The sequence below is a fragment of the Tribolium madens genome, unplaced genomic scaffold, assembly GCF_015345945.1.
Source record: "Tribolium madens isolate multiple individuals breed KSU strain unplaced genomic scaffold, Tmad_KSU_1.1 Scaffold_19;HRSCAF=116;Tcas5.2_LG9, whole genome shotgun sequence".
NCBI classification, from domain to species: Eukaryota; Metazoa; Arthropoda; class Insecta; order Coleoptera; family Tenebrionidae; genus Tribolium; species Tribolium madens.
The window spans coordinates 1,026,817-1,039,426 of NW_025400983.1; the positions used below are offsets into that span (position 1 = coordinate 1,026,817).

Below are 12,610 nucleotides of genomic sequence, written 5' to 3' on the forward strand. Positions count from 1 at the left end.
GATAACAAAAATATTTCCAAAAAATCATTTTCCATACCGATTTTTGGAAAGCTGTAATTTTTCTATTTTTTGAGTTAGGTCAGTAAATACTGTGCTCTCTATTCTCATTTGTACAGGGGTATTCGTGGTTAAAATTATGCCACACATTTTTGAAACACGCGATATATCTTCTTTTCTCTATTCTTTCCCTCTACATTTTTTTCTCTTTATCTATTCCATTTTATTTTTAGAATTCTTTCAAACATGTGTCCTCATTGATTTTTAAAAAACTTCGGGCATAATTATCAAAAAGTATTCTCTATTCTCTGGTTTTCTTCTTTGCTTCTTTTTTCTTTCTTATCTATTTCCTTTAATTTTTGGTGTTTAGGATTTTTTAAAGATGTTTTTTTATTAATTTACAAAATTTCTTGGACTGATTTTCAAAAGTTTGAGTTTTAAACCCGACTCTCAAACATTTTTTCTCTCCATTTTAAGGAAACAAAAATAAAATAAATAAAATCAAATAATGTGAATGATCAAAAAAATTTCGGTTTGCTTATATCATTTTTTGTAAAATGTTTTTCTTTAATATTCAAAATATTTCATCATTGAATTATTAAAAGTTTAGGGTTCGATTCCTGGTCTCGAACATTTTTTTCTCTGATTTCTCTTTTTACTGCTCTCTTCTTTCTTCTCTTCTTTAAAAATTGTTTTTTTTTTTCTAGAAATTTGAAAAGCTAAATCTTGAAGCGATTTGTTTTCTGGCATTATGAAATGTTCAAGATGTGGGAAAAATTCAAGATCAAATCTGTTAATCTCAATTTTGACGATGCAGGAAAAACCAAAATTCCAAAAAAGCAGATTTTTCTAAAACTGCTTCGAAACTTGTGCAAAAAACTCGTTACTTGAGCTTAAAAAATGCAGTATATCGGTCTCGTGTGACTTCCCCACGTGCAAGACGAGCTTGTGGAAGATATACTGAGAAAGGCTGCTGTCGCCGATTCCCGCGGTATCACACAGAGAAAGCGAACGACTGCCACACGAATACCGAATAAAAAAACAACACCACCGAAGAGCTAACTCCACGTACGAACCATCCGGTAGGCATGCGAATGGCATTTTTGCAGGTAAGACGCGCACTCTTCTCATCTTCCAACATGATGCAGGACCGGATTTCGGACTAAATATTCAGTGACTCACTTGCTGAAAACACGAAATTTTGAGAAATATTAAAAGACCAGAGAAAATTTGGACTATATTATTGCAAAAGTCGCAGGAATTTCAGTGATTCACTCGGTGAAATCACAAAATTTCATTTTGTATTTCAGTTAATTCCAGTTTCGGTTCCAATAAAATAAAACGCAATTTTAAAATTTTACACAAATTATCACAATTTATTCAACTATTGCGTCAATGCAAAATTGGTTTTATCAACATCAAGTTCTTGAAAAGGGTTCTATTACTGGAAGTATGAAAATAACAAATTTTTAAGAAAAGTTTGGGAGAGGTGAACATTTTTTTAAAAACTCTGCTGTAAGAACTTCAAACTTTTGATAAATAGTTCAAAAAATAAAGAAGAAACATGTTCTAAGCACTAAAAATAAAAGAAAAAAGACAAAAAAAGAAAATCAAAAAAATAGAGAATAGGGAATAAAGTTGATAATTTTGATAAATATACCCGAAATAAATAAAGAACATGAATGAACGAATACTAAAAATAAACGGAACACATAAAGAGAGAAAGAAAAAAAGAGAGCTTTTGCAAATTGTGTCCAAAAAATTGTGGTATTTAAGATGAACAAAAACACGATTAGAAAAAACTAGTTTTATTCTCACCTGAGGATGACCACTTTGTGGTCGAAACGCGTTGTGCTATTAAAATAAAAGTTTGGTGTGACGGGCTAATCGTGTTTTTGTTCATNTCTCTTAAAAAATAAAATAAAATAAATAAAAGTTTTAGTCTTGTAAAAAACAGGAATATCTTATAAAAAACAAAGTTTGAAACGTAAAATTTTAAGTCTTAAGCCTTAAAATCGCTAAAATAAAAATCTTAAAATTAAAAAAAAATTGTTCCATTTTGTGGCAAATTTTTTTTTTGAGAAATCTAACAATTTGGAGTTCAATACTTTGAAAAATGGCGTTAAAATCTTGTAATATTAAGAGAAAAGGAAAAACTTAACCTCCTGCGCAAGTGGAGGCACTCCTCAGTGGTGATTTTTTCAAATTTATTGGGAAATAAAACGCAGGTTGCTTGTGAAGTTTTTATTTGGGGTTTAGGAGACTTGGACTTCGGCTTCGAAGCAACTGAGCTGTTTGCCGGTTCGAGAGTTGGTCATCGTGACGAGGAATTTGAGGGTGCCGTAAGGGATGACGCTTTTGAGGAACATTTTATTTACGTTGAGGGGGTAGTTGGTGATGTGGTATCTGCCCTGGAAGAAACGCAGTTTCAGGGAAATTTTAGTGGGCGCAGATGTGCAAATATTTTATGTGTTTGGTGTAAAAAGGCGCTTTATTGAGCTGTTACCTAAAAAATTGAATGATAAAATTGAAATTTTATTAATATAAGATCAGGTCAAGTTTGACTCAAGAATTTTGTAAAATTTCGTAAAATAATATACTGAAAAGTTCAGTTTAATAGTAAAAATCTTGAGAAAAGATTCAAGTACAACAAAGTTAAAAAATGTCTTGAAGTTTAGCTTAAAGTTTTTTTAAAAATTAAAAAAAAGACAAAAAATGATTTAGTCTTGAAAGACAAACGTAAAATTTCAAGTCTTAAGCCTTAAAATCGCTAAAATAAAGATCTCAAAAAATAAAGATTTTGAAACATAAACACAGAAAAAATCTGGAAAGATGTTGAGAATTTTGAAACAAAAATTGTTACATTTTGAAAGCTCTGTTTTGCTCAAAATTTCATGTCAAAAAAATGTGAAACAATTTTTCTTTAAAAATCTCGTAGAGAAAAAAAAATAGAGAAGTGAAAAGAAAAAAAATAGAGAAAAAAATGTTCGACACCAAAAATTGTACTTTTAATAATTGAAAAAATTATAAAAATAAAAAAATCATCGAAATAAAAGGAAGTAAAGAAAAGAAGACAAATAATAAGGGAGAGGGGAAAAATTGATAGTATAAAAATATTGCGATGATATCGTTTGTAAAGTAAATTTTATTTTTAAAGTAAAACTAAAGAAAAAAACAATTTTTGAAGAACAGAAAAGAGAATAGAGAGAAGAAAGAAGAGAGAAAAAAAAGTTTGAGACTCGGAATCGAACCTTAAACTTTAAATAATTCAGTGTGAAATATTTTGGATATAAAAAAAACATTTAAAAAAAAATGACAGCAAACTGGAATTTTTTTAATTATTCACATTTTTTGATTAATTTTATTTATTTTACTTTTGATTCAACAAAAAAATTGAGATACTGGAAGCTCAAAATTTCATGTCAAAAAAATGTGAAACAATTTTTCTTTAAAAATCTCGTAGAGAAAAAAAAAAGAGAGAAGTGAAAAGAAAGATAGAGAAAAAAATGTTCGAGAGCAAAGATTGTACTTTTAATAATTAAAAAGAACATGTTTAAAAAAATTATAAAAATAAAAAAATCATCAAAATAGAAGGAAGTAAAGCAAAGAAGAAAAACAGAGAAGAACGATGAGAGAAGTACTTTATTGTTATTTCTTTTGTTTTTTTTTAAATCTTGTAATTTTTTCGGTTAAAATTGAGAGTTAAAAAACATCAAAATTGTGCTAAATGATCCTAAAACCTCGTTTAGCACATTTTAAGGTCAATCCAAGTGCAGCACGTTCTCAGAAATGAGTAAACGTGTCGTTGCGCATATTTATATCTCACATTGCTCGAAGAACTTTAAAATTATTTAAAACCTGACAGACATCAAAAATGGATGAAAAAATGCAGTCACTTTAACCAGCTCTGAGCCCCTCTTGTGCTCCCATCTCCCATCATATTTGCATAAGAAAATAAATGATAATGAGCTACTACACAATGTCAAAAAATCCGGATAATTGTCATTGCTCGAGGAACTCCAACTGATTTAATTATCAAAAGTGTAATTGCTCCTCGCGGCTTCTTGATTGAGTCATCTATCTGAAATTTTTCATCGATCGCTTGCAAAACCTCGTCCCATTAAAATGTTTGCTGAGTTATCTGATTTTTTTCGAAATCATTCGTTATGCAAGTTTTTTTTTCCCCTCCCACACACACCACCTACCAAAAACCGTTTCAAGTAACTCTTCTCCTGAATTCCTGAAAGCTCTACATTCCTGCGATATTCATTGTGGCTGTTGTCTCCCTCTCTTCGCCTCTCCTGCTGGTAGCCTTGTATCAGACGCGGTGAGACAGCGGATTCTGTAATCTGAAAATCTTTGTTCTCGGCTTTCAGCCGCAGGACAAGCAGGCATCGGCACGTGTGTATGTTGATTGGACTCGCCGTCCTTTTCTATTCACGGCAGGATGCCTGCACATAGGCGGCGACCAATTACAACGCCGCAGGAAACATTTTTGGGCTTCAGTTTTCAGGATCCCAAGTTTCAGTTTATTTCATTTATCACTAATTATTTTCTCTAGACAAAAACAAGCCTTCTTCAGCAACTCAAAACTAGTACATAATTATTACTAGCTGAACTAGTTTTTTAAGTTTAAACTAGTTAACAAAAATTGATCAGAAAGAAAGATATGTTCAATAAAGAAAACATTATGTTACTGTGCTTAATTAATTAATTTTTTGTAGTTTTAACTAAACTGTATTACTAGTTAAACTTGTTCTTTAAGTTAGAGCTAGTTAAAAGACAGTTGTATAATAATTCTTGAGCTTTAAACATTATTTAAGCAAAAAATGCCATTATTGCGTTAATTTGTAGGCTTTGATAATTCCATTTAAACAATATATTACTAGTTGAACTAGTTTTTTAAGTTTAAGCTAGTTAACAGATAGTTATGAACAAATTAAATGAAACTTGAACATTATGTATGCAAAAAATAATACTGTAGTTCCTAGTTAATTCTTTGTTAATATAAAATGTCACCAGTTTAACTAGTTCTTTAAGTTGAAGCTAATCAACAGTAATTATGTAATAATTTTTAAACCATAAACATTATTTAGACAAAGAAATGCTACTGTTTTTGCAGTTTTCTAGTTAATTCTGTGTTGATTTCATCTAATCAGTATTACTAATTGAACTAGTTTTTTAAGTTCGAGGTAGTTAAAGATAGTTATGTAACCATTCTTGAACCTTAAACATTATTAAACCAAAAAATGCTACTGTGCTTAATTTTTTGTAGTTTTATATAACTGTATATAAACTAGTACATAATTATTACTAGCTGAACTAGTATTTTAAGTTTAAACTAGTTAACAGATAGTTCTGTAATAATTTTTCAACCTTGAACATTATTTAGCTAAACAATGCTACTGTTATGTTTCAAGTTAATTGTTTGGTAATTTCATCTAAACTATATAACTAGTTCAACTAGTTCTATAAGTTTGAGATACTTAACAGATAGTTATGTAATAATTCTTAAACCTTAAACATTATTTTTTAAGCAAAAAATGCTACTGGTTTTGTAGTTTGCTAGTTAATTCCTTGTTAATCTAATCTAAATTTTACTAGTTGAACTAGTTTTTTAAGTTCAAGGTAGTTAACAGATAGTTACGTAATAATTTTTGAACCTTAAACATTATTTAGACACAAAATGCTACTATACTATATTAATTGGTAGCTTTTTAACTAAGTTTTTGTTAATTTCATGTAAACTATATTACTAGCTAAACTAGCTCAATAAATTTAAGCTAGTTAACAGATTGTTATGTAATAATTCTTGAACTTTAAACATTATTTAAGCAAAAAATGCTACTGAGCTGTGTTTTAATTACTAGTTTTCTAGTGATTTCATTGTTAATTTAATCTAAACTTTATTGCTAATTAAACTAGTTCTTTAGTTAAGAGACAGTTATTTAATAATTTTTGATCTTTACACATTATTTAAGCTAAAAATGCCGCTATTGTGTTAATTTGTAGTTTTCTAGTTAATCTTTTGATAATTTCATCTAAACTATATTACTAATTGAACTAGTTCTTCAAGTTTAAACTAGTTAACAGACGATACTGCTGTGTTAATTTATAGTTTTCTTGTTACCTCTTTGTTAATTTCATTTAAATTTATTACTAGTTAAACTATTCTTTAAGTTTAAGCTTGTTAAAACTACGATAGTCAAAAAATAACTTTTGAAACTTGGATATAATTTATACGAGAAATGCTAATTTGTGTTAATTTCTAGTTAATTCGTTGTCAATTTAAACTGTCTTACTAGTTTAACTAGTTTTTCAAGCTCAAGCTAGATAACAGATAGTCATGTAATAATTTTAATTATGTTAATTGGTAGGTTTCTAAGTAATTCTTTGTTAATTTCTACTAAACTATATAGTTGAACTAGTTTTTTTAGTTCAAGTTAATTAACAGATAAATATGTAATAACTAATAATTCTTGAACCTTGATCATTCTTTGGGCAAAAAATGTTACAGCTGCGTTAATTTGTAGTTTTCTGGTCAATTCTTTGTTAAGTTCGTTTAAAACTATATTACTAGTTAAGCTTGTTCTTTGAGTTCAAACTAGTTAACAGATTGTACATAATATTTCTTCAACTTTGAATCGTATTTGGGCCAAACTTGTTAATTTGTAGTTTTCTACAATTCTAATTCTTGGTTAATTTCATGTAGATAAACTAGTTTTTTAAGTTTAAGATAGCGATAATTATGTTATAATTCTTGAACCTTAAACATTATTCAAGCAAAAAATGCTATTGTGTTTAATTAATTAATTTTCTGTAATTTCATCTGAACTGTATTACTAGTTAAACTAGTTCTTTAAGTTTAAGCTAGTCAAAAGACAGTTTTATAATAAACTTTAAACATTATTTAAGCACAAATGCCATTATTGGGTTAATTTGTACGTTTCTAGTCAACCCTTTGATAATTTCATGGAAAGTATTTTACTAGTTAAACTAGTTTTTTAAGTTCAAGTTAGTTAACAGATATGTAATAACAAAAAATGTTACTGCTGCGTTAATTTCAAGTTTTCTGGTCAATTCTTTGTAATTTCGCCTAAAAGTGTATTACTAGTTAAGCTAGTTCCTTAAGTTCAAGCTAGTTAACAGATTGTTCATAATGTTTCTTCAACCATGAACATTATTTAGGCAAAAATGCTACTGTTTTGTTAATTTGTAGTTTTCTAATTAATTCTTTGTTAATTTCATCTAGCTAAACTAAGTTTAAGCTTGTTAAAAGATAGTTATGTTATAATTCTTGAACTTTAAACATTATTTAAGCAAAAATGCTACTACTGCGTGTCAATTTGTAGTTTTCTAGTTAATTCTTTGATAATTTCATCTATACTATATTACTAGTTAAACTAGTTTTGAAAGTGGAAGCTAGTTATGTAATAATTCTTGAACTCTGCACATTATTTGACCAAAAAACGCGTTAGCTTGAAACTGAACTGTTAGTTTTTTTGTTATTTTTTAATCTAGTTCGGTAGATTTGTAAAACGAGGTTAAATTGCTTAAAGAAATTGTATTTCTAATGAAATCATCTTGAATTTAAATTAAGTTATTTGGGACTCCAGCTCGTAGGTAATTACGATTGAGGTAATTTAAAGCAAATTGCTTGATTATTTATTAGTCTACGATTAGACAGATGTGAATAAATCTTGTAAAAAAAATCTAGTTCGTTAGTGGAGAATTTAAAAAATTGCCTTTTCCTGTCAAATATTGAGAAGTTTTCACTTCTGTTTGTTGGGTCTTTATCTCCTGAAATCCGCCGCCCAGGCTCGTTTTTTTTCCCATCTCCCACAAGCATGGTCCAGTACCATGGTGTGTTGGTGTTGGTACGAGGCCGTGAGAACGTGGAAGGCGCGCGAGTCCCATGCAGGCGTGCGCGTCAAATTAAAACGCCCGCGACTCCGCCACCGACTTTCTTCAAGTGAGCCCCCCGAAGTCATGGGCGACTCGTGCCCAAGGTCGGGCGCGGCACACATCAAAAACCAAATTGGGTTTTTTTTTTTTTCACTAACCGGACATAAATCAAGAGTCGGTAAACATCATCGGCTGTAAAATGACTAAGAGACGACGGAGTGTTCGAATGATTAGTTTCGCAAGGTCGCTGAAATGGACAAGGTGAGTCACGTGCTGTTTACTGGAAGTGCAATGAGAAATTTAAACCAGAAAAAATGCGGTTGAGGATTTTTTATGCCAATTTTGGATAAAGTGACTGTTGTTTTCAGAAATTAAAACTTAAAAACACAGTTTTGTTCATTTCTAATGAATTTCAGTTAAACCAGTTTAAACTTGAAAACTAGCTAAACTCAAACTAACTAGAAAACTTCAAATTAACACGCAACAGTAGCATTTTTCCTTAAATAATGTCCACGGTTCAAGAATTATTACATAACTATCTGTTACCTAGCTTGAACTTAAAGAACTAGCTTAACTAGTAATGTAATTTTAAACGAACTTAACAAAAAATTGACAAATTCACCAGAAAAAAAAATGTTCAATGAAGTATGTTCAAGGTTTAAGAATTACTATCTCGACCACCAAGGAATTAAACAGAGCCAATCCACAAACAACTCAAATAAAATGTAAAATTTAAACTAAATACAAAACATGAACAATTTAGAATGTTAAATGTAAAATATTGAATATGAAATAAAGAGTGTGGAACATAAGGTGTAGAATATGTGAAAAGTATACGAAATAAAGACTGTAGAATGTTACATGTGGAATAAAGTATACATACAGGGTGAATATAAAGTATGGAATAATTAATAATAATTAATATAAATTAAAGCAATATAAAAAATGTGATCGTAATTTCAGAACGAAATTTTGTTTTGTTTTTGAGTTATGCGATTTTTTTGTCAAAATTGCAATTTATGTGAAAAAATTTTTTTGAAAAAATTAAAAAATAAAAAAAAAATTATTCTTGTTAAATCATCACATTTTTATAGTACTTTAGCACTCATCAATTAGTTTTTTCAAAAAATAAAAAGTTTAAGCAAAAAACGTTTGGTTCCATACTTTTTATTCACCTGGTATAGTATGTGAAATATTTTTGTATTTTCTTCTGGACCTCTAGTGTCATATATGAAATAACACACACTATCGTTCCAAGCACCAAACGTTTTGAAACGAAGAATGTAGAACATAATATGTAGAATGAGGAATATAGAATGTGGTATGCGAAATATAGAATGTAAAGTATAGGATATAAAATCAAGTATGTAGAAAATGGTATGTGAAATACAGAACGCAGAATGTGAAATATGGAATATAAAATAAATAATGTAGAATATTACATTATTACATGTAGAATTAAGAATTTAATTTCGAAGAATATGCAATGTAAAATGAAGAATGTAGAATATAACCTGTAGAGTGAAGAATTTGATAAATGGAATGTATGGTTTAGGATTTGAAACAAAGAATGTAAAATATAACATGTAGAATGTAAGATTAAGAGAAACTGAAAAAAATTGTTGATTAATGAAACAATAGCAACACTTAAGATTGTAAATCTTTTTTTTTAATTAATTAAAACTAGTTCCACTGACTGAAAACTTGAAAAATTAGTTAACTATTTGTAAATGGATACCTTTTGAGCTAGTTTTGCTTGAAATCAACAGTAATTATAAATGCATCAAAAAAATAAAAAATTGTCTTAGAAAGAAAACCAGTTCAGTTTTTGAAACTTCTTGTTGAAAAACTTAAAACTTAAAATTGAAAAAATTGCTGAAAAACTAGTTTCAAAAAGTTGGAAATACTTCAGTCAATAGTGTTTTTAAAAAAACTCGTTAGAACTAATTCCACCAACTTGTTTCTATTTTAGAAACTAGTTAAACTAGTTGTGTTTTTGGTTTTGTTAGTGTTGCTAAAAATCTGAATCCTAGGCTAAAACTAGTCTAGATAACTTTTTATTAGAATCAGTTCTAGTTCTCGTAATTGTACAATTGTAAGAAATATTGTGTAGAACATTTGCTGTATTTATAAACTAGTTCGAGCTATTTCTGCCGATTAAAACTTTGTCAAAAGACAATTATTTTTTAATTAAATACTTAGAATTTGAATTAGTTAACTAGTTTCAATAATTACAAGAATTACAACTAGTTTCAAAAGAATCTGCAAAGACGTAAGATTTACGGAACTATTGCAACACTTTAGGTGATAAATCTTTTTTAAAACTAGTTATAACTAGTATTGCTGATTGAAAACTTGAAAAAGTAGTTAAATAGTTGTACACTATTTGAACTAGTTTCACTTGAAACGGTAATTCTAATTAAAGTAGATTTCATACCAATCAAAAACATTCTGACTATTTTTTGTTGAAAAAGGTTTAAGAAACTAATTAACTAGTTATAAATGTAAAGAAAACTAGTTCAGTTTTAATATTGTTTGTTGAAAAACTTAAAACTTAAAAAATCGTGAAAAACCAGTTAATTAACTAGAAAACCAGTTCTGTTTTCATATCTTTTGTTAAAAGACTTAATGAATTCCAATAATCGCTGAAAAACGCTAAAGACTTGAAAAATTAGTTAACTAGTTGTAAATGTAACGAAAACTAGTTCGGTTTTGATATTTCTTGTTAAAAAACTTTGAAACAATTTAAAGAGTGATAAAAATCTAAAAATATTCGTGATAGAGCATTTTAACAATTCAGTGACATTTGCGGACCATTCCATGACCCTGATTAGTCCCGACTTGTCCGTTTTTTCTCTTTTTAATGAGTGTGAACAAGAAACGAAATAATAATCCACAAATCGTTTTTTCCCTCGTCATCAAAGAAAACCGCTCTAAATTTTTCATCCAACTCCTTCGCACCTAACTGGACAAGTTCTCGAGCAATTTTCATGGTATTTTAACAAGATCGAAGCATCGTCATAATAAAAGTTGAAAAATTCTCTTGTCTAGTACAACGACAATAACGATGAGAGATTAAATCTATTGAGTCCCACGTCGTCTTGTGGGGTCGGTCACACACACAATTTGGGGGTTTTGCTCGGTCGTAGGTGATGATGATAATGAATGACAGTGGCCTTAAGACACCTATTAGCACATATCACCGATATGGTAAGGAAGGACCACACAGAGACCACCCTCGCGAACAACGACGACGACACACCTCTCTCATACAACATTCATCTCAGAAGTGCGTATTAAAAGCAACGACCTGTCATTAGCGTTTGCTACGCTACAACTATATAATGTCGAGTGTAATTAAAACGTTCCGCGTCCAACTATTAAATCCTTCCCTAATTCCAAATGGGGCTCGAGATGCTTTCACAGCTCATCTCAATTTTAATTGGAAATTTTTACCACAGAAATAACCCATTTATCCAAAAAAGGCTAATTATGTGCAAAACTAAAAAAATAAGGTGATTTATTCTACATTCTATATTTCACATTCTATATTCATCAATCTACATGGTATATTCTATATTCAACATTTCATATTCTAAATTCCACATTCTTTGAAAATAAAGAACAGAAAAATGTTCCATTTTCACACACCACATTCTAAATTCGACATTCTTCATTACATATTCTAATAAAATTATTTATTTGTGTATATTGTTTATTCTCACAATATTTTCAAAACTTAACATTCTACTTTTTACATACTATTTTGGAATATTTTATATTCCTCATTCTACATTTTTCGTTTCAAACAGTGTTTGGAAAGATAGTGTGTTATTTCATTTACGACATGATGAGGTAAAAAATAAAAATATTTCATATATTTCATGTTCTACATTTCTCATTCTTAATTTTTCATTCTATATTTTTTGTCCTATTTTTCTATATCTTATATTCTGGATTCTCTTTTATATTCTATATTCTATATTTCACTCCATATTCTACATTCTTCATTTTACATTCCATCTTTCACATTCTCCGTTCTATATCTCACATATTTCACACTCTATATTCTTCATTCTTTATTTCATATTCTATATTTTATTTTGCATTTCACATTCTTTGGAATTAAATTCTTAATTCTACATGTAATATTGTAATATTTTACATTCTTTATTTTATATTCCATATTTCACATTTTACTTTCCATATTTTACATTCTACGTTCCATATCTCACATATCACCTTTTACATTTCACAGTCTATATTCTTCATTGTATGTATTCCAATTCATTCTAATTATATGCAAAATTAAAAAATAGGGGGTTTTATTCTCCATTCTATATTTCACATACCACATTTCACATTCTATATTCATCATCCTACATGGTATAGTCTATATTCTTCATTTCTTATTCTATATTCAACATTTCATATTCTAAATTCTACATTCTTTGAAAATAAAGAACATAAAAATGTTCTATATTTCGCAATTTACATTCCATATTTCACACACCACATTCTAAATTCTACATTCTTCATTTCATATTCTAATAAAATTATTTATTTGTGTATATTGTTTATTCTCACAATATTTTCTACAATAAACATTCTATTTTTTACATACTATATTGGAATATTTTATATTCCTCATACTACATTTTTCGTTTCAAACACAGTGTTTGGAAAGATAGTGTGTTATTTCATTTAC

The 12,610-nt window shown here is 28.7% G+C and overlaps 1 protein-coding gene across 1 annotated transcript in view; it reads right to left on the reverse strand.

Annotated features, from left to right (window-relative positions):
* Positions 1 to 1,138, reverse strand: part of LOC123009860 — a 10,480-nt gene extending 9,342 nt beyond the window's left edge. Inside the window, exon 1 of the mRNA XM_044406411.1 lies at positions 1,074 to 1,138. Coding sequence (XP_044262346.1) covers positions 1,074 to 1,138 — 65 coding nt within the window. The remainder of the gene's footprint in view (positions 1 to 1,073) is intronic.
* Between the last annotated feature and the right edge of the window lie 11,472 nt (positions 1,139 to 12,610).